This window comes from Eleutherodactylus coqui, chromosome 2 (assembly GCF_035609145.1).
Source record: "Eleutherodactylus coqui strain aEleCoq1 chromosome 2, aEleCoq1.hap1, whole genome shotgun sequence".
In the NCBI taxonomy this organism is placed as follows: Eukaryota; Metazoa; Chordata; class Amphibia; order Anura; family Eleutherodactylidae; genus Eleutherodactylus; species Eleutherodactylus coqui.
Genome location: NC_089838.1, coordinates 294,893,681 through 294,916,481, shown reverse-complemented (window position 1 = coordinate 294,916,481; position 22,801 = coordinate 294,893,681). Strand labels below are relative to the sequence as shown.

Sequence of the window (22,801 nt, the reverse complement as noted above, 5' to 3'; positions counted from 1 at the left end):
GACGAATGTCAGGCAAACTATGCCGACACTCGCTCCCGTGGTGTTGCACGGGAGCTAGTATCGCTGGCTCGCTCACAGAGCAGCCAGCAGGGGAGCGGGGAGGCTGCAGAAGATCTCGCTCTCCCCCACCCCTCTTTATTGACTTAACATAGTGGCCGTTCAATACTGAACGACTGCTATTTACACTGAACGATGATCATTCAGCTCATCATCCATCGTTTATGCTGCAGAAACGATGGACGATGAGCTGAACGATCATCGTTCAGTGTAAATAGCAGCCATTCAGTACTGAACAGCCGCTATGTTAAGTCAATAGAGAGGAGCGGGGAAAGTGAGGAGTTAAATCTCCTGCAGCTTCCCCGCTGTGAGCCAGCGATACTAGCTCTCGTGCAGCAGCATGGGAGCGAGTATGTGCGGGGACGAGTGTTGGGCATCGTTTGCCCGACATTCGTCCCGTCTAAATGGACCTTAGACTTTAGATTCCAAGCCCAGTGATAACAGTGGAGACGGACGACTTTAATGTATATGGGAGCGAATAGCCTTTTGTTCCCCGAGAAACAAGCTGCCACCAGATCAGTGTTTGCCCAAGGTGTCTGTTCATGTTTATGGAGCAGCTAGGAGGAAATAGCTGTCAGATAAGTGACGGTTCATCCAACAGTTGTTAAAGGTGTCTGGGCAGATTTAGTAGGTTTGTTTATTCCAGATTTAATCTGTTTATTAACCATTTGTTTATTTTCCACTATAGAAAGGGGTTAAAAGGAAAGCTGATACTACGACTCCCACCGCCCACGATCCGCTCCATGAATCTTCTCCGCTTCCTAGTGACTCTAAGCCACCTAGGCCTGTACCGCGACGGGAGAGTGGTCGCCAGGCCCGGCCAGCAAAGAAGACTGAGGTGCCTGATTCCCAACTTCCCGCGCCTCCTGTCCTACACCCTGCTGCAGGTCCAGCATCTATCCCAGCAAATAGCAGTACCAAGACCTCCGAGCAACTACGCTATTGTTCCGGAATCGTCCGGGAAATGTTTGCAAAGAAACACACTGCCTATGCCTGGCCATTCTATAAACCAGTGGATGTGGAGGCCCTCGGACTGCATGACTACTGCGATATTATCAAGCATCCAATGGACCTGAGTAGTATCAAGGTGTGGGAAGATCTTGTCTACATACACCCCCATCATTGGTCATTTGTAGTTGTTTGTCCTCACTTTCACAGTGAAGTTGAATTGTAGTTCTCTTCTCTATGGAAACTGAAGAATCTCTTAATAGCCTTGCACTGCACTAAATGTAATATGCAGCAATAGCTACCCATGAGAAGTAGCTTTCGCTTTATATAACTATTATCTTTACATAACACTAAATAAGTTTCACATATTGTACATAAGCCATTCTGCTTTGTGCAGTATTTATGACCGGCTACTGTTTCTCCGGTTGTTCCCAGATGAAGTTGGAGAATATGGAGTACAGAGATGCGCAGGATTTTGCTTCTGATGTGCGGCTTATGTTTTCTAACTGTTACAAGTATAACCCACCAGACCATGAAGTGGTAGCCATGGCCCGAAAACTGCAGGTAAATTTGAGGATGGTGGAACAAATTATGCAGTAGTGTGTATAAACGGCAGTCTTGCATGCAGAGTAGAGTGAGGGAAGCGGGGTCCCTAGGATGTTGCACAGTGTAAAAATAATTTTCGTATAAAGAAGTGTAGACGTTGATAAAGGGGTTGTCGGTTACTAATTTACAATTTAAAATTAGGTCCAAATGAGTTAAAACCATAAACGCTACATACCGGTCGTCAACGCCAGGTGGTCTGTTTTTACAGTTGAAGTCAGTTAACCAATGCCTGCCAATCAGGCTGCAGCATCGCTGCCTATTCTAGCATTGGCGCTCACATCCTGGGTGTCATGATGCCAGGAGTTTGTAATTTTGCGGCCTCTGATTGGCAGACAGTAATCACCTGACTTCTGCTTTCAAGACAGACTGGGAGAAGCGCGGGGCTTAGGACAGGTAAGTATCATTTTATTTTATTTTTTTTTAACACATTTGGAGCTAATTTTAAAATGCCATTTTGTAACAGAACAGCCCCTTTTAAAGTAGTTTGTAGAAGTATGTTTCTGTGCTGAAGAATCACTGTTAAATGCCGGCCGATAGTGGTCTGTCTTTGTTCTAAATTGCTGCTCATTGCCTGTTGTCACGTCAAATCCATCTCTAGTAACAGACACAGAGATTACAGAAAGTGTATTGGGGAGGGGGTCTGCTCTTTTTGCTGCTGTCTCATGCTGCCCATAGATGTCTGGTAGGGAGGAGAGAGCTGCTGGAGGGAGAGAGAAGCAGTGAGACTTGTGCAAATACTGCTGCAGCTAATGGTGGGTGTTTAATGTCTCTCAGCTACTGAAATTCTATCTACAGTGCTCAGTACTGCTGTATAATTTCATCTATGCTGCTGTTACTTCTGATAGTGTGCTACAGAGTTAGAGAAAATATCCTATTCTTGTATGTGTTAGAGCGATCATAGCAGCAGTCTCCACCCGCCAGCTCAGAAAAGTCTGAATGATTAAATCTACAACCTGCTGAGCGGTGATAAATGCCACATACAAGTCAGATAATGGCTAGAAATAGTGTTATTCATGTACACATATATGGAAGCTTATTCTGAAGTCTGACAAGTTAGGTACACTTTAAGCTGTTGGAACATGCACTTTGAAAAAAATCAATTACTTGCAAGAAATGGGTGCAGTAGGAGTTAAAATGCTCTATTTGCTTTCCAAACTAAAGGAGTTTTTTTTCCTTTTTTTTTTTCTCTTAGGATGTCTTTGAAATGAAATTTGCGAAGATGCCAGATGAACCTGAAGAAACGCCTGCCCCAGCACCCTCGCAAAGTCCAGGTCCTCCTGCACCCTCCATCAAGGGCCCTTCTCATATTTCTAGCGATAGTAGCAGTGACAGCTCTTCTGATAGTGAAAGTAGCTCTGACAGTGAAGAGGAGAGAGCGCAGAGATTAGCGGAGCTTCAGGAGCAGGTGAGCATAGAAGTTACACTTTGTGAATAGAACTTGGACTGTTATCAAATGCATGAGGGAGGTTTATCAAACTGGTGCAGTGGGAAGGGCAGGCGGTAATGCCTAACAGCCAGTACATACCAGATATCCTTCGGCAAATGAGCTTGATTGGTTACAATGCTTAACTGATATACGTTATCCCTGTTTTTGGATTTTCATAACCTCCAATATTGTATACAGATATTTTCATTAGAAATGGGCATTGAGAGCGGATTTAACTCTTTCATCCTTCTTTTAGTTGAAAGCTGTACATGAGCAATTAGCAGCCCTCTCTCAGCCACAACCAAACAAACCAAAGAAAAAGGAACGTGAGAAGCGAAAGGAAAAGCACAAAAGGAAGGAAGAGGTTGAAGAGCCGCGCAAGAACCGTGCCCGAGAACCTCCAGCTAAGAAACCCAAGAAAAATGTTCAAGGGCCAGTGGGAACACCAAGGTACGTTACTAGTACTGGGATCTCTTGACTATTGATGGAACAATAATAATGCTCTTTTTTGTTAATTAGGCTGGATTCGCACATCGCTGATTTGCTGCAGGTTTTGTTGGAGAGAAGATTTCCCTTCTTCAATTTGAATTCAATTGAAAGGATAAAATCTGCAGCAAATCAGCGGCATGTGAACACATCCTAAGAGTGGTTTGACCCAGACAGATGCTCTGCCTGTGGTTTTGAGCACCAACTAAGGCCGCCTGCACACGACGGAAATCCCGCGGGGGGTTTTCCCGCGGGATTTCCGCCACTGAAAGTTTGCATAGGAGTGCATTACAATACGCACTCCTATGCAGACGGCCACGGTTTGGCCGCACGAAATCTCGCGCGGCAAACAAACCGCGGCATGTCCTATTTTTGTGCGGGGCTCGCACTCACCCGGCCGCTGGCTCCGGTCTGCGCATGCACCGGCTGCGCGGCAGCCGGCACATGAAAGAGCCGGGGCCACCAGGCGCGGGTGAGTACGCGCTCGTCCCTGCAGGCTCTCGGGTCGGGTCCCGCGGCGAGAATTCTCACTGCCGGATCCGACCCGCTCGTCTGCAGGCGGCCTAACAGTGAGCAAGTACAATCATTTTGTATGCAGATTAGCCCATTTGCCGGTATTACATCTTTGTTTATACCAGGAGGTATACTGCCGACGAATGAGCATTATTACACCTGCACAAAAGATACAATCAGCCAATGAGTGAGCTGTTGCTTGTTAGATGGCTGATTGTGTGTCTATTCGTACTGGCAAGTGATTGGAGAGGGCCAAACGGTTGGACCCAAGCATCAGCTTGTGTAAGGCCACTTTTACATGGACGAGAAAATCACGCAAAATTTGGGAATCACGGTGTGGCTTTGTGTGTTCCTTGCAATGCATCGCCCATTGTTTTCAATGGGGCAAGAAAACACCTCAGCGTGCGATGTGAGGTTTCCCATTGAAAACAATAGAACAGCTAAGCTACAGTTTTATGCAGGGGATTTAGCCCTGGCAACGCAATTCTACATGAAAAGTGACATGTGACTATTGATCCATTTAGGAAATTCCTCATGTGGATTTCGCTCATGGACTGCTAAATGCATGTGTGAATACGCGGGAAATATGCAGCTTGGCTAAAATTTTTGCCGTGTTTTTAGAGGTGGAATCCCTGCAGAAGAATCCACGTCTGATTCCCTCCTTGTGAACATACTTTTACTGTCCAGATAGTGGGGTAATAGGATCTGTATTGCTGAGGGTGGAATTTCCTGTTGATGGCCAAGGAACCATTTTATAGTTGGTGCACAGCTCTTTAGGGTGCGTTGACATTTTGCTAATCTGCTGCAGATCTGCACCAAGATCCACGCCAAAATCTGCAGCAAATCGGTGATGTGTGAACTTACTCTTCATGGAGTATTTCCATATTATGAAGTGACGGCACATGCTAGGCTATGCCCTTTATGATCAGTCTGTTTTGACCTTTTGGTCCCCCACCGATTTTGAGAATGAAGGGGAAACAATTAGTGCTGCATCCTCTTTGTTTTTCCATGCACAACGGCCCTCGCAACTGAATGGGGCCGGCTGCATTTCCCTACACCGTCTTTTTTTTTTTCTCCACAGAGGAAAAATCCCTAGCGTTCATAGTCTTAGCATATGAGATGGGAATAACTTCCTAAAACGGTGTACATGTGTTACTTGTGGACTTGCTCTTCGGCAGTGCATTGCCATTGAGTCAATTATGCATCAAAGGTTCACACCATGTAGCTTATTAACCCTTTCACTTGCATTGTTCTGTTGTTTGTTGTTAATTTTGCATGCAGATTCCGCAAGCAAATCTCGACAATTAATGAAACGACACGTTTGGTAAAGGGTTGTCATGCCAAAATGTACCCCTATATCCTATCCACAGTATAGGGAAGACAAGAGTGTTATTGGGGGTCTGACCAATGGGATTTCCATCAGTCCCTCTTATGAATGTAGTGACGATCAATCATACACACTACGTCTGCTCCATTCATCTGTGTGCTACTACCAAAGAGAAGCAGAGAACAGTTTGCAGTCCCAAAGAGATGAATAATGCAGAGGCTTGCGTGCTTGACAGTTGCTCCATTTCTTGTGATGGTTTGGAGTCTCAATGGTCAGACCTCCTCGTTCAGACATTTAAAGGGGTTGTCTCGCTGGAGCAAGTGGGGTTATACACTTCTGTATGGCCATATTAATGCACTTTGTAATATACATCGTGCATTAAATATGAGCCATACAGAAGTTATACACTTACCTCCTCCGGTGCTGGCGTCCTCGTCTCCATGGCGCCGACTAAAGCTGCCTTCTCGTTCCATTAGACGCGCTTGCGCTGTCCGGTCTTCTGCTCTGTTGAATGGGGCTGCTCCGGCATGCTCGCACCGCACATGTCTTCTGCGCAAGCGCAGACCAGCTCTCTGGCACGAGCACGCCGGAGCGGCCCCATTCACGCCCCCCCCCCCCCGGCCACGGAGACGGGGGCGCCAGCATCGGAGGAGGTAAGTGTATAACTTCTGTATGGCTCATATTTAATGCACGATGTATATTACAAAGTGCATTAATATGGCCATACAGAAGTGTATAACCCCACTTGCTGCCGCGGCACAACCCCTTTAACTCCCTATCCTGTGGATCAGGGAATAAGTCTAAATCTGGCGATAACCCCTCTAAATTGCTTCTGTAATAGTGAATTTACTATCTATCTTCAGTGTTGTTCCTTTTTATCATGCAACTGTATTTTGTGTGTGCTTTCCCTCCTTTCCATCCCCTTTGCTAACCCCCCCTCCCCAAGACACGCTTCCTTTCGCTCATACTCAGTCCTTTTCCCTGCATTTTGAAGCATTTTCTTTGAATGGCACTTTTCTTCATTAATTTCCGTTACTTTAATTGAATGTGTTTGTAATCTTTTGGCTATTTCTTTTTATCTTAATAGTATAAAAAAAGAAGCAGCGCTACCGGTGTCACGCCCGCCTCGTCCTGTACCCCCACCCGCTCCCTGTGAGTCTTCAGAAGAGGAAACTCAAAGATGTCGACCCATGTCTTACGAGGAAAAGCGTCAGCTGAGCCTGGACATTAATAAACTTCCAGGGGAGAAGCTAGGGCGTGTAGTACACATTATCCAGTCACGGGAGCCATCCCTTAAAAACTCAAATCCAGACGAAATTGAAATAGACTTTGAGACCCTCAAACCGTCCACTCTGCGAGAGCTGGAGAGATACGTCACCTCTTGCCTGAGAAAAAAGCGAAAGCCTCAAGGTGAGGTCACTTGGAGCACCTGCAGGAGTCAAGAATCTTGTGAAGATACATCTTTACATATCTTGGGCACACATGGTGCATTTCTATTCCTCTATTCAAAGACAACTTCTTATTTGATTTTGTTTTGTCTCATACTACAATTAAAACCAAGAAAAAAAATTATATAGTGAGAAAGAGAGATCATCTTCTGCATTTCTCCCATGAGATCCGCCATGTCCTCATTGTTCCTCCTTGCTGTCCTGTTTCTGGCTGTGAGGGCCAGTTCACACTTGCACTTTAGGCCTTTTTTCTCTGTTTAGTTTCTGCAGCTGAGAAACAGAATTAATACTGAAATGTATCACTTTTTTCCAAATTGATTTTAATGGGGTTTCAAAAAAATGTAAGGGTTTGTTTCCTTCCGTTACATTATGTTTCAGTTTTTCTTTCTGGAACAAATAGGGCACTCTACTGTGCTTTTCCAGTAAAAACGCTGAAAACTTAACAGGACGGAAGCAAACTCAAACCATTGTTTTTTTCGAAAACCCATTGAAATCAATGGGGAAAAGAACTCGAAACGTTTAATTCTGTTTCTCTGCTCGAAAAATAGTACAGAGATTGAAACCTGAAAATGCAAGTGTGAACTGGCCCTAAGATAATTGGCTGCATATGACACACAATCTTATTGCCCCAGCAAGTGACTAATCCATAACCCCCTCAATCATTCCTCACTGAGATCAAGAGATTAAAGCAATCCTCTGGTCTGACCATACTGTTGTCTATGACTACATGATGCACCATTAGTATGCATTATAGTCTTAGACACTGTATGCTTCTCTGACTTGCCAGTGCTGCTCACGTGAAGTCTTATAGTATATTGTATAAGCGATCAAACAATTGCAAGTAAAATCCCGTTAAGGAACTTAAATATAAAAAATAGAAAACTAAAAGCTTTTCACATTTTTTAATGTAAAGAAATCAAAACACAAAAAAGTCACATTTGGTATCACCACATCTGAAATAAGTTATTCCGCAAGATGAATGCCGTCAGAAATTAAAAATAGACACATTTGGAAGAGTTGCACTTTCTTTTGGTCACCCTATCTCCAATAAGAAGTTTTAAGAAAAAGCAGTTGTAACCCAAAGCGGTACCAAAAGAAGCTATAACTCACCCTGCAAAATAAAAGCCCTTAACCGGCCGCATTAATGGAAACGTAAAAAGTTATGTAGGTCGGATTATGGAGGCCAAGAGCTATTTATCTCTTAGAAATACTTATAGATAAAAATAGTACCACATAAAAATTGATCTGGCATCACTGTAACCGTACTGATCCACAGAACAAAGTTAATGCGCTTTTTTCCCCTCCTGCATAGTGTACACTGTAAAAACAAGAACCCCCTCAAAAACAAAAAACTGTTGCAATTGCTAATTATTTCCATTTCACTCTAATTTTAAAACGTTTTTTTCAGTACATTATATGGTATCTTTGAAAACAAGCCCTCATACAGCTATGTTAATGGAAAAATAAAAATAAAAGTTAGCATTTTTTTTATAGTGGGGAATTCACACCAAAAACTAAAAATGGCCATGTCTCCAGTGGGTTAAAGGGAAGTTAGAGGGATGGATCCCCGCCAATCATCTTTTGATGAGCTGTCAATCATCTGTCGGGGGGGGAGGGAGGGGAGGGCCCAAAATGCCCCTTTTAAAGACAGTCGCCATGTTTTTGCAGCCCTCCCTGATGGCACATAAGGTAGTGCCTGTCACACTGATAACCATGTGCAGTAGTGTTTAAGCAGTCCTCTATGCATGTGCTGCCACTGATAAAATGCAAGTTTCTCCCAAACTGCTGCGCATGTACAGCAGTCATATCAGTGTGACAGGCATTACTTTAAGCTACCCTCGCAGAGAGATGTAAAAAGATAGTGACAGTCTCTTTAAAGGAGTATTTTTGGGACTTTATTTTTTTGTTTGATCACTGACAGTTCATCAATAGATTGGTGGGGATCCGTCCCTTTGGGTCCCCGTTAGTCAGTTGTTTCCTGGGGCCGCTGTCAGCGCAGGAAGTAGATTGAGCTGACCATAGCGCAGTGGGCCAGGTTGGTGCTGCAGGTACAGCTCCCATTAAATTCAATTGGAGCTGTTCCTTGAACACTAACCTGGGCCACTGTGCTGTGGTCAACAGCTGATTTGTAGGGCTGCTGACCACAGTGACAGCGGCCCCAGGAATCAGCTGATCGGTGGGAATCCCAAGCAGCGGATCTCTGCCAATCCTCTATTGATGACCCGTAAGTTATCAATAGAAAAAAAAAGTCCAGGAGTATCCCATTAAGTCTTACTCTTGCCCAAGATCCTGCTTTAGTTTCTTCTGTTGACATGTGTAACAAACGGCTTGTTGGAAAAAGAAGCATATCTCCTTTCCATGTAGTAGTGCCTGTGTTAAACTGCCACCACAGTCAGATATTACACCCCTGGCATTTTTTTTCTATCCCATTTTTGTCCCCTGATTGGCTGTAATGAGTAAAAGGGTAGTATTGAAAAAGTGCTAATGGATTCTTATAAACCCCCTTTCAATTTTGATGCAATTTTTTCCCCACTTTGCTCTTTTCACCCAAAACCACGAGTAAAAGAAATAAAAAAAAAACAGTTTTTTACCCAAATCTTTTTTTCGATTGGTTTCAGCCCATAGAAATCACTGCAAAGATATGCAGTGTGAACAAGATCTTCCTTTTAAAAAAAAAATAAATATATATATATATATTTTTTAATGTTCCATTATTTACTCATAGGTCTTGTAGTCTGATTCCTTGCCCACTTGTTGCTAACAACCAGATTTGTTTGATTTTTCTGTTGGTTTTGTGGAATACCCAGAAATTCCGATAATATTCGGGTCCATTATAGCTTGCGTCATTTTAGATTTGATATAGAGATTATTTTAAATTCCTCTTACAGGAGAACTCTTCTTGCCTTTCCCATTGTTCTTTCCTTAAGCCGCTCTTGTCATCCACAGATAAAATTGAGGCTCCCACCTCTGGTTCTGGTAAAGGGAAAGGCTTCTCATCATCTGAATCTGAAAGCTCCAGTGAATCCAGCACTTCAGATAGTGAAGAATCTGACCCAGGTTAGAATACATATAAACTTTATGTTGTGGGAATGTTCCGGGCATCAAGTTAGTAGTTTACGAACATTGTATCACTGGGGCAATTTTATATTGTTTTTTTCATTCACAGACTAATGGTCTATGTAATAAAAAAAAAAAAAAAAATGGCAGCATGTCCTATTCTGGTTCGATTCACAGGTGAGAGTAGGACATGCAAGGTTCACTACCCCCACTGCTCAGACAGCACATGGACATGCGGCTGTGTGCTTTCTGATGCGAGATGCACCTGAGAATCTTGGGACAAGTTGTACTCGGCTGTCTGAATGCGGCCTTAAACTTGATAAGCAAAAGTGTTTTTCTTGTATCTCTACAGAAATGGCCCCAAAACCGAAGAAAAAGAGTCACTCAGGGAGAGAGTCCAGAAAGGTAATTTTTACTACAGAGAACAATAGGACACACCAGCCTGCAGCCTTTCATTGCTTGCCATCATCAATATTTCCTCTGTACATCTTAAGCCTTTCCAATCCACCGTCTGACCTATGAAGACCTTATGATTTAAGGCTGTACAGCTCTGATGTTGGAAGACATCTATCTGTTGGGGTTCTCTTACTGTATATTGTCAGTCTCTGTTGTCGGAGCCTATCCAACGTGTCACCTCATGCAGTACTGGCTTTAGCCAGCATATAGCGCAGTTGTATAACAGCAGAAAAAGACTAAAGGTCCATTTACACTGGACGATTTTCGCTGAAAATTCGCTAATCGGCGATCGTTTTAGTGATAATCGGCGCGTGTAAATGGGAACAGGGCACCCGGTTTTTGGGCACTTTTAGCTGATCGTTAAAATCAACCTAACCTAAAAATCACTTTTATCAGTCGTTCTCTACGTGGGAGTGCTGATAGCATTGTTTCCCTGTGGAATACAAAGGATCTGAGCGCAGTAATGGCCTCGGGCTATTAGCTGTGTTCAGGGAAGGCTTCATTTGCATACATAATTGGTATTTAAGTAGCTGAGTAGCTACTTAAATACCAATTTTTGTTTATGCAAAATAATCGCTCAAAGCTGTCACTCAAACTGTCGTTTATCTGCTCATGTAAATGGACCTTAAGCCCCCCTAGGAAAACCAGGATACAAATTGGATTGGAAAGGGTTAAAGGAGTTTGTCCGGGAACTTTAATAACAAAACAAAGACTATAGTCATTGGTGACCAACTTGAATCGTGTTCACATCTGTACTGTGGCTTCCATTTATAAAGAAAGCCACAACATTGTGCTGGCTCAATGTTGACAGACCCTAATAACTCATGGGGTTCTCCTGAGGCAGAAGCTCTGACAAAGTCTTTGAATGGTAGCGAATGGTAGCGTGAACATAACCAAATAAGTTGCGTCCTCTGATTTTTTTTTTGCTTTGTTTCCATCCCCATAGAAACTTAAACATGAGTCTCAATAGGAGATCTGTCAGTGAGGCTGGACTGACAGCTTAGTTTACCTCTGCTGAGCAACCTGTTGGGCATTTCCCCTTTTTACTTGCATTATTCTTGCCGAAGATTTTGTGTGCAGATTCTGCAAGCAAAAACCCACAATGAATAAGCAATATGTGAGCCTAGGGCTGAAAATCAAGTTGTCAGTCCAGCACACTAATGGATCTGCTATCTACTCAGTCTGCAGTTTTTATGTGCAGTAATGTGTAAAGGTGGCAGAAGACAAACAGGGCAAAAATTAATTAAACTCTAGCGCACAAGTGATTGTCAGCTCAAAATACATACATGTAACAGGAGGGAAAAATAAGGATCCGAAAGGGGTCTTATAGCCTTTAATTGGAATGCACAGAGCAGTATCTGCTGGTGATTCAATTTTAAGCCATCATGTATGGCCAGCCTTTTTTCGCATGTTAACCTTTGCCAATTGGCACTAAATTGAAACAAAGTTAGGGGGTGGGATTATTTAAATTGTTGTTTGTTTGGTTCTTGGAAAAGTGAGAATTTTGTGTTGGAAAATTAAAAAAAAACTATTTGATTAAAAATAAATAAATAAAAGCAAAGTTTGTCTAACATCCTGTTAGTACCTCTGAGGTATTGGATTTGAGCTGTTTGGAGGGGGGTCATGTAGTATTGTAAAGTGAAATTATTGTTCCCTAATTGTGGTTCACCTCTGTAGTGACTTACTTTTTTTATTCATTACAGAATCATCATCAGTCTCATCTTCCTCCACAGTCTCTTGCTCCACCTTCCAATGCCATGAAACCACCCTCCCCTAATCCTCCACCTTCATATGTTCCTCCTCCAAGCTTGGACTCATCCCATCCATCTTTGCTTCATCCTCACCATCACCATCCTGCTAGTGTTTTCGAAGCAGCTGCTCACTATGGGCAGGGGGGACTGCACATCCCGACACCTGATCTTCCAGCACATCTAACAGGTGGTCAGCCGAATCGCGTTTCTCCACCTCATCTCAACCAACACGCCCTTGTTAGTCCTCCAGGTAAGCTGCATTTCTTTTTGACATATACAAGGACTGTAACTGCCTGGTGCTACCATATGTAACATTTCTAAATATATGTATATCCAAAACGCCAGCTTACCGCACAGACAGGTGTAAGCACACCTCACAGCAATAGAAAACAGACTCTCTGTCACTTCCGTGATACCAGAATAAAAACAGTACTTTATTTAGACATCATGAATAAAACACAACATCTTCCCAAAAAAACAGAGCTCGAAACTTGTAAGCGCCCCCAAAAATTTTTTTGAAGATTTTTTTTTCTTCTTTTTTATCCATGAGGTCTAAATAAGATACTGTTTTTATTCTGATATCAATGGAAACGCCGGATGTTCTGTTTTCTATTTCTAAATAAAGTCCCGTTGAGATGAGACGACGGTCATCTAAACGACTGCACGAGCGAGACGTCACCACTAGGGTCGTTAGGCAGACTTCACTGCTGGATCGCTGGCTTGGCTTCTCGTTCAGTGATTTACATTCTATGTGAAGCGCTAATCGTTTACACGCATCAGCAAACCTGCAATCCAGCAATGTTTTTTTAGGATAACGAATAGTGTAAGAGTAGTTAATGATATACTGTATTTTTTTTGCTTTTGCATGGGACGATTATTGCTCAAATTAGTTCGTTTGAATGAATTTTGAGTGATCGTCCCGTGTAAATGGCCCTTGTCAGTCTAACTAATTTTGTCTATAACTATTGTGTGTTGTGTGATAATGTGTTCTGTAACTCATTCCATTTCTTTGTATTTACAGCTTTGCATAACGCCATGCCCCAGCAACCCTCTCGCCCCTCAAATCGTGCAGCTGCTCTCCCGCCAAAACCTGTCAGACCACCATCAGCTTCACCACCTCCACCACCAACGCATCACCAACCAGCCTCTCATTCCCACCACCACCATCCGCAGCCCCCTCATGTCCTTCTAGAAGATGATGATGATCCACCGTCTCCTAGAAGTGGTCTCCCTCCTTCCCCTATTCACCTTGGTCCTGCACAGATGGCTCTTTATTTGCAGCAACTGCAAAAATCGCAGCAACCTCCCACTCAATCTCCCCTCCAGCCTCTCCTCACTTCTGTCAAAGTGCAAAGTCAAGCTCCGCTCACTGCTCAACCCCAGTCAGTACGCCACTTGCAAAACCTGCCTTACCCTTCTCCTTCCTCTGTAAGCACTGCGCCCCAACCACCTCCTTCATCCCATGTACACCAGTTACAGACACCACCTGCAGCCTCCCAACAACAGCCGCCAGGGCAGGCACCACCTTCATCCCAACAACACCCAAATCTGCAAAGCCCTTTGGCTCCTCCACACCAACAGCTTGTGCAGCACCAGCAGGCCAAGCAGCAGCAAGTGATCCAACACCATCACCCCTCACCGCGACAGAAACCAGAGCAGTACCCCGGAGGTGAGGAGATTATTTAATTAAAGGATGACCCATTCGTTCAGATTAGAGCAAAGCAGGCATATATGTTCTAGTTTTGATTTACCCGTTCTATTCTGTATGTAGGTCACATGAGAGAGGCCCCATCACCTCTTCTCCATTCACCTCAGGTGGCTCCATTTGCAGGCATGGCACATCCACCTTCACCGCATGCCGTGCAGCCTAAGAAGCAGGTAAACCCTCTGATTGCATTTTCATTTGTGTCTTCTGTATTCAAAGGTTGTGTGTTTTTTTTTGTTTTGTTTTTTTTTTGTCTTTTCTTGTTCGTAATCCATGTGTTTGCTCTTCCAGGAAATGAGAGGATCATCAGTGTTGCAGCCTCAGCCGCTTGTGGTAAAAGAACAAAAGCGCCATTCACCCTCTCTTAGGCCTGAAGGCTTCTCTCCTGGCATGAGGAGTGAATCCCACAAACTTCCAGAGTCCCTGAAGGGTTCTAGCCATGAACAGCCGCGTGAGTTCTTCATTTTAGTTGTCATTTGTTTGGGTATGCTCAAATGAAAAATTTGCTACAGAATTTTCCATGGCAAATTCCACTTTTTAGAAAAAAAACACCTCTTTCTGCTATGGTTTTTGATGCTGATCTGCATGCCGATCTTCTGATGCAAGTAAATGGCAGTAAGGCCTCATTCACATTGGCAATTCTGCATCGCAGCGAGAAAATTGCAGTGATATTGCATCACTGGTCCATGTGATATTGCTGCGGTTTCTCGTGGTGATATCGTGACTTTGCACCACATGCAAGGATTTTCAGGGGGAGGGCTTGAAATATAAGCCCTACCCCCAAAATAAGCTGTAGCTGAAAAAAAAAATGTAAAAAAAGTATACATCACCTCTCCCCACGCTGTCTGGGGTTCTGCTGCAGCTTCTTCTCTGTCCCCGACACTTTTCTTCTTCATCTCTTTTGGCCGGGGGATTGAAAAATCCCCGCCTCCTGGAAGCGCTGGCTGTGATTGGCTGGCACTTAGCCAATCACAGCCAGCACTCGCTGTGATTGGTTCATCGAGTGCTGGCTGGGATTGGCTAAGTGTCAGCCAATCATAGCCAGCATTTCCAGGAGGCGGGGATTTTTTAATACCCGGCCAGAAGATGATGAAGAGAAACAGTGCCGGGACCTGTGCTGTGGAGAAGGTACTGCGGTGTCGGGACAGCGCTTCTAAGGTGCTGTATGCGTATTATTTTCCCCTGCAGCCAGGGCTTAGTTTAGGCTTTGACAGTAGGATTTCCTACTGTCAAAGTTGCATCGCACCGCACGAAAACAGTGTTTTCATGCGATTGAACAGAGAGTAAGGCTCCATAGGGAAACATGGGCTACAAAACCTCACGAGTTGCAGGCATATCGCCGGACCCACAAGGTTTTTGTGTTGGGTTGTTGCATGCTACAAAACATCACATGTGTGAAGTAACCCATAGGAAAGCATAGGCTTCACATACATGCGATTTGTAGCAACGCAACAAAATCGCGCTTCTTTGTCGCCCGTGTGAACGAGGCCTAAGGAGGGTGAATTGACATGCTATATTACTCAGCATTCAGAATATTCTGCCTGTGTAAAAGTTCCTTAAGTGCAGGCGTGAAGCTAAATATTTATATTTTTCTAAACCTTCAACTGCACATTTACTTGCACTTGAGTGATATAGAAGGAGGGGGGACGCAAATAGTTTACTAGTATTGTGATTTGGGAATACAACTGCACTATAAAAAGAGGATATGTTTAGGAGATGCTAGCTTTTCAAAACTTATTACGTTTGCCTCACACTTGACTTTTCTAAAATTCAGGGCAAGAGATGAAACCCATTGATGGTAACCGCTCTGTGCGACCTCCAGATCAAAACATCACCCCTCAAGTGGTACCTGAGAAAGAGAAGCAAAAGCAGGAGCCTAAGACACCCGTGGCCCCCAAAAAGGTAATAAGGGGTTTTCTGGACCCTAAATTTTAATGGCCTATCTTTGGTATAGTTCATCCGATTATCAGATCAGCATAGGCCTGACTCCTAGCGCCCTTTCTGATCAGCTGATTAAAGGGCCTCTGCACTCCTTATAGTTCTGCAGCGGATTCATCTTTTACCAGGCACAGTTTTTGTACACCTTGTAGAGACTGTGCTTTCTACTTCAGCTCAGATCTTATCACTTGTTGCATGTTCCAGATGCCTCAGTGCCACCCTGTGAGCCATCCTTAAGTAATTGTCCCCCCAAAGTAATTGTGCATCTCCAAACAATGGTACCCTTCCAGAACACCACAAAGTAAAAGAGCCACATATGTGTCCCTCCAAGCAAATGGTGTGCTATGCTGTACACACTGTTGCGATGTGATAAGGCATTATTGATGAAGTTTGCTATAGCTGCAACAACAGCCTTGGTTGCCTCTTTGGTGAGGGGGCAAGTGCAACCTCTATTCTTATGCTACTGTGTCAATCCCAGCTGCAGAACTGCCTGATGCTCTAACCTAAAAACAGAGCTTCCAGTATTTTATGATCTAGTATTTTGCCTTAACTGCCATAAACCTTTTGGTGTTATATACTTTGCCAACCATAAATAGTTTTTATTTCTGTTTTAGTACATTAGTAAAAAACTCCACACACGTTATGGTCATAGTAACATAGTATGCAAGGCTGAAAAAAGATAACGTCCATCCAGTTCAGCCTGTTTCCACACCCCTTTGTTGATTCAAAATAAAAAAAACCCAATAGGACAAAAGCCAATTTATCCCATTTTGAGGGGAAAAAATTCCTTCCAGACTCCATAATGGCAGTCAGAATAATCCCTGGATCAACATTTGAAGTTTCTATACCTGACTCCAAGACAGGATCAACAACCCCCTGGTGATTTAATGTCTATATCCTGTAATATCATAGCGCTCTAGAAAGACATCTAGTCGTCTCTTAAACTCCTCTATGGATTTTGCCATCACCACGTCCTCAGGCAGAGTGTTCCATAGTCTCACTGCTCTTAGAGTAAAGAACCCCCTTCTGTGTTGGTGATGAAACCTGCTTTCCTCTAGGCGTAGAGAATGCTCCCTTGTTACCGGCACAGTCCTGGGTATAAACAGATCATGGGAGAGGTCCTTGTATTGCCCCATGATATATTTATACATAGTTATTTGATCGCCCCTTAGCCTTCTTTTTTCCAGGGTGAATAATCCAAATTTTGATAGCCTCTCTGGGTATTCCAGTCCTCCCATTCATTTATTAATTTAGTTGCCCTTCTTTGAACCCCCTCAAGCGCTGCAACATCTTTCCTGAGCACCGGTATCCAGAACTGTACACAGTATTCCATGTGGGGCCTGACAAGTGCTTTATATAGTGGGAGGATAATGTTCTCGTCCCTCACCCCTATGCCTCTTTTAATGCACCCCAAGACTTTATTTGCCTTTGCAGCAGCTGACTGGCATTGATTGATCAAGTTAAGTCTACAGTCAACTAGTAGGTCTTTTTTCCATCTCACTTTTTCCTAGCGGTACTCCATTTAGTTTATATTGGTGACATCCATTTCTCCCACCCATGTGCATAATGGTCTTTTTCTTTTTTCCTAAAACAACCAACCAACCCTGTATGAAGTATGTTTATCCTGTGCATACATGTTAAAGTTTGCGTTTAATACACTTTCCTATATCGGATTTGTCACCTTTCTCCGCAGGACCTAAAAATTAAAAATATGGGCTCCTGGGCGAGTTTAGTGCAGAAGCCTCAAGTCACCCCGACAGCAGCTGGGAAATCAACCAGCGATAGCTTTGAGTTATTTAGACGTGCCGCTCGGGAGAAGGAAGAGCGAGAGAAGGCTCTCAAACTTCAGGCTGAACAAGCTGAGAGAATGCGGCGAGAGCAGGAGAGAATGAGGTAAGACCACTGTGTATATCCCTTCTACTGCCATAAATACTTACACACCCAGTTGATCTTAGAGGAAGGCAAAACACAAGTTCCAAGAATTAGCCCCGCCCGGCCCGCCTCTCCCCATTGCAAATAGTGCAGAGGGGCGGAGAGGAGGCAGAGAGGGGGCGGGAGCTCAGTTTCTGCTCCTGGGGCTCTTCCATCCCCCCCCCCCCGCACATGAGGACAACGTATATCGGCTCGGCGTGAAAACCGAGCCAATATACGTTCGCCTGAATGCAGCCTAAGAGTCATAATACACATTCCTTCTATCCGTGTTAATGGGCACCTATCATTGAGATTAGCGCTTGTTCATTTTGACCTTTCCACAGGCCGATCTGTCTCTTTTGGGGATGAGCAATTGTTGATGTGATCTTTCATCCTCCATTCGTTGTCGGCAGCCCCTCCCCTTTCATATAGGTAGATGTGCTGTTGAAACTGATTGTTTGTTTTTTAGGCTGCACAGAAATATGCGATCGACATACAAACTATTTGCTCATTCGTCATGTTCTTTGAGCTGTTTGCTTATTCGTTGGCTGTGTGAACAGGGCAGTGATCCCGAGGTAGAAGTGTTCTAATGGGTGCTCGTTCATGATTATTGGCCCTTAAGCTAAGCCCAAGAGACTGGTCATTATGATGTTGGCATTTCGTGTACTTTACTGTTTAAGTGCTTGCCAGAGAGCTGGTTTTGAATAACTTGACCTCTAACCTGTGGATTTGGTCCATTCTAGATCTCGGGAAGAAGATGACGCTCAGGAGCAAGCGCGCAAAGTGCACGAAGAGCCTCTTCCTGCACCTCCTCCGCCTACACAAAGCTCTCAGCCAATCATGGATCAGAGAGAGATGGAAAGGAGGAGAGAACAGGAGAGAAGACGGCGACAGGCGGTAAGCACCAAGCAGAATCTTGTCCACGTTTTCAATATAGACCTTTTGTGTTTTGGTTTTTTTTGCCATGCTAATTAATGTCATTTATACCTACAGATGGCCCCCTCTATAGACATGAATTTTCAGAGTGACCTGATGGAGATATTTGAACAGAACTTGTTCTCTTGAGACTTCAATCTTCGCACCGTCACCACCTCCACCACTTTAGTCCACTCGGCCCTGTCCCATGGTTTCCACCTTTTTTTGGGGAGGGGGTTTCTTTTCTTTATTTTTTATTTTTTTTCTTTTAAAATCTCACTGAGGGCAGAGGGGACATCACCCTACAAGAGACGCCGACGTTTATGCCCCTCATGTATTTTTAATCCCAGCCTTTGTACACGAAAACGTGGAGTCTCCAGAAGTGTTGAAGTCCAGGAGACATACGGCCTCATTATGGATTGTCGTGCAGTAAAACCTGTTTTCGTACCACCTCCCCCTCCCCCCTCACCCACCCCACTTGTGGGCAGAGCAATTTGGAAGAGCATAGACTCTCTGGGGGGTAGCAGAGGTATCTCTCTATAAACCCACTTTCTGTGAGAAGTGGGGAAGGAGCGCTCTGCATTGTATGAGGTTCACACGCAAGAGACAGGCGTTTGGGTACAGTGCAAAGTGTGTTCGTTTGTGTCAGGGCTAAGAGGGCTGCAGAACATTGCTAATTGTGTGCGCAAACAAATCACTACGGCAAGTAGAGATTACTGGTGTATATAATCCAAATGCCCTTGCAGCTCTTGGGAGCCCATTTAGCCTTGTTTTATATATGATTGCATCAACTCACCTTTCTACCATTGCACCTTGAGTTCAGTTGTCAGGTCCAGGGCAGCGATGTATAGCAACGTGTCACTAGTGCACAAGATGTATAGAACCTGGCGAGCATCAGAGCCTTTTACTATAGGATTCAGTAGTGTAACAAAAGATGGCGAATTTATGCCTTGGCAGTAGTTAATTTCGGCATCGGTTGGATTCTTGGTGTTGGTCATTCGGTGTTCATCCGCAGTTTTCTATACGTGCGCACATCACGTCCTGTACCTGACATCACTCACCGTGTACATGTTGGCTGCATTTCATAAACAGTGATGACTGCTCAATGATAGCCCATCTTTTATTTTATTTTTTTTTTGTACACACATTTCTATGTGCCTGCAATGATTGTACTTTTTTTTTTTCCTTTTATAATATTGTATACATCTTATTTTAATGTCGTGTATGTGCGTGCGTGTGTGTGTTATGTCCTCGTACACCCAAATTGCTCTTGAAACTCAGGTATTAATCCCCTTTTATCTCCAAGGACGTAGAAAAACTGCTCAGCGTAAATACAGTAGAAAGTAAGCAAAGCATAGTCAATAATTCTCATTCTGCACATCATTGCATTGTATATTGCTTTATATGTATACATGCGGGTGGGCTGTATACACACACACACGTGTAGCTGCATGGTTTATACGTATTCTTATGACTTTGTTATAAACACCATTCTATGTATTTTAATATCACTCTGCTGGGCTGACCATTACTTTGCATGGCTGCCATCACCTACTTCCTAAAAAAAATGTCATCCCTGTAGTCTACATTTTCTTGCCCAGCAGGTTTCTCTCCCATCGCTGCTGCGCATCCTATACTAAGGGTAATGCTCTGCGAGTTCATCCCTGACCGCTGTGCAGCGTTCTTGTATTCTCACAAGGATCCTGCACCTCAAGTGTGAGTGTTAAAACCTGCGAGCTTTGTACTCATCAAGGTAGAAATTTTAAATTTTTTTTTTTCTGGAGGGTCGTTAACCACCTCGGCCACGAGGCACACTAGCAGTTCTGTATACACTGTAGCATCAATATTCCTTGCAAGACGTTCATATGACCATGTTATGCTGTGAAATCTCTAGGAGTCCGACTCTCTTCTGCTGCAGGTTTAATAACCTGGTGCAATGATCTGCTCGCACACAATACAATAGTCTGCAAAAATCCCTATGCCCTTAGTCTGTAGGCACTGCAGTAATGCGGAGTAGCTGTACCAGCCCTAAGTTTAGTATGGGCCCTGTGAGTGTGAGTGTGAGTGAATGTGTGTGTGTGTGCGTATTCTCGTGTGCATGGCGGGGAGGGAGGGGGGGATCTCTAATTGTTTTTTTGATCACCCTGTTAATTTGATACTCACCTACCCTGATACATTTTCCTTCCCCCTTATCCTGTCTCTGTAATTTTACTCTGTTTTTATTTTTTGTTCTTTTTTTATTTTATATATAAATATATATAATTTGAACTGTTCAAAAAAAAAAAAAACGGAAAAAAAACAACTAAAATCCTTTTTATGTGCCATAAGCTCTGTTTCCTTTTATTCTCCATATCCCCTCCCCTCACCCCCCTTTCTCCTAATGTCTCACCCATTTTTTTTTTTTTTTTAGATAGTGGCCTCCCCATTCATTTTCCCGAGCAAACAGGCACAGAAGTCTGTGTTGTAACTGATTTCATGCAATAAAGTCTTTTTTTATTATATTTTCATTTCATTTTACTTTTGCTGCATATATAAAAACAAAAAATTTTATGTTGGTTTCAGCCCGTTTTTGCCTTTGTTGCCCACCCCCTAACTCCTCCCCCACCCCCTTTTTATTGATCCCTTTTAATTATACAGGGTGCTCCCCATCTTTGGCGGTAGCGCTCTGCAGAAGCGGTGGAGGTTGTGGGGATTGACACATTGGCAATATTGGGGAGCCATGTAAGATTGTGAGGGTGATACTTGTTCAGTATTTGCAAAGTGATGATGGGGCTTCGTGATGCTCTGCAGGGGTGGATCACTTTTTAAAAAATTTTTGGGGGGATGGTCAACACTGGAAGTGGTGCACAGCAAAGACACGTAATAATACACTTTATAAAAAGTCTAGCAGAACAATATACTTTCCTTTACCCCGGGACAGCTGTATTCATTTTAGTCCATATGTTTAAGGAAATGTGTGAAGAATGCCCATCTCTCTCTGGTATTACTAAGTGATGGGCACACAGCTACTCCTACTGGGCATTTGGACATGATGCTCTGTAGAATCCTACTCCCCCCTCAACTGACAATACACCTAATAAACAGTGTTCTGCCTCAAAGTTTCTAAACTTCATCTGGATTCCTTTTTCTGATTGCCTTACTTGCCCTCATGTGGCTGCATCCTCTCACCTATACCAGTCATGTGTTCATACGGCGTAACCATCTAGTCTTACTTTTACCTTTTTTTTTTTTTTTTTTAAACCCTCTTTTACACATTACTTGACATACATCACTTATAGCTGATACTAAAGTACATTAAAAATATATGAAATGATTCCATATTTGTTTTTCTGGATAAAACAAGGTAAAATTTATGTGATTTCTATTTAGCATTTTTTTAATTTTATTTTTAATACTGTAATCAACCTTGGCATAAACTACTCTAAACCGCTCCCCATGACGTTGTGTTGTAGCTCTTATTAAATCACGTAAATATGCAGGAAAGAAAAAATAATTAATTGTGTCTGTGCAAAAATCAGCCATGTTCGTGTCCACGGTTTTTCTTTCTTTCTGTGAAACGAAGTATGACTTATCAATTCTGTTTTCTATTTTTATGACAAAAATACAGTGAAATAAAATACAAGAATCTATAAAAATTATAAGCCATTATGTAGTATAAATAGTTCAGTATTGTAATGCTATGTGGCAGTATGCTGTAATGCCCTTTTATAAGTGGAGGAAGCTATACGGTAGTTTAAAGGGGTTGTTTCATGACACTTTAATCACCTATCCATAAGTCTGATCGCTGGGGGTCCCACCACTCCCAATGGTATGGGAGGATTACCTTGTCCCCCTCTTCTCACCACTATGGGATCGCGGAACTGATCCTCAGTGACGTCACAATGGATGGATCCATGGTCATGCATGTTCGGCACCGCTCCTTTCATTTCAGTAGGACTGACGGAAATAGCTGACCATCAGCCTTGTTCAATTAAATGGAGCTATGGTATCGTGCATGTGCGGCCACGACTCCATTCAGTGTGATGTCACTGATTCTGCAGTGATGAGAAGGGGACAAGGGAGCCCCATTTTCGGGATCAGTGGGGAGACTCCAACCAACCAGACTTTATCACCTACACTATGGATAGGTAATAAATGACTGTCTTGACACAACCCATTCAAAGGGAACCCATCACCAGGTTTATGTTGTCAGGACGGGTACGTACATTACGGACATGTATGTCTTACTGTGAAACGCTGTGACGTTTCAGAATAAAT

At 43.4% G+C, this 22,801-nt stretch overlaps 1 protein-coding gene across 4 annotated transcripts in view; it reads left to right on the top strand.

Moving 5' to 3' along the window:
- The window catches only part of BRD4 (bromodomain containing 4), a 51,273-nt gene extending 30,228 nt beyond the window's left edge, over nt 1-21,045 (top strand). For 3 of the 4 annotated variants that reach the window (XM_066593342.1, XM_066593340.1, XM_066593341.1), the window contains exons 7-21: nt 746-1,144; nt 1,441-1,569; nt 2,804-3,016; nt 3,294-3,487; nt 6,451-6,773; nt 9,758-9,868; nt 10,221-10,273; nt 12,028-12,325; nt 13,097-13,744; nt 13,847-13,953; nt 14,072-14,231; nt 15,555-15,682; nt 17,412-17,611; nt 18,373-18,526; nt 18,623-21,045. In XM_066593342.1, coding sequence (XP_066449439.1) covers nt 746-1,144; nt 1,441-1,569; nt 2,804-3,016; nt 3,294-3,487; nt 6,451-6,773; nt 9,758-9,868; nt 10,221-10,273; nt 12,028-12,325; nt 13,097-13,744; nt 13,847-13,953; nt 14,072-14,231; nt 15,555-15,682; nt 17,412-17,611; nt 18,373-18,526; nt 18,623-18,694 — 3,189 coding nt within the window. In that variant the 3' untranslated portion in view covers nt 18,695-21,045. The remainder of the gene's footprint in view (nt 1-745; nt 1,145-1,440; nt 1,570-2,803; nt 3,017-3,293; nt 3,488-6,450; nt 6,774-9,757; nt 9,869-10,220; nt 10,274-12,027; nt 12,326-13,096; nt 13,745-13,846; nt 13,954-14,071; nt 14,232-15,554; nt 15,683-17,411; nt 17,612-18,372; nt 18,527-18,622) is intronic. The other variant, XM_066593343.1, reaches the window with a different exon arrangement.
- Nucleotides 21,046-22,801: the final 1,756 nt, after the last annotated feature.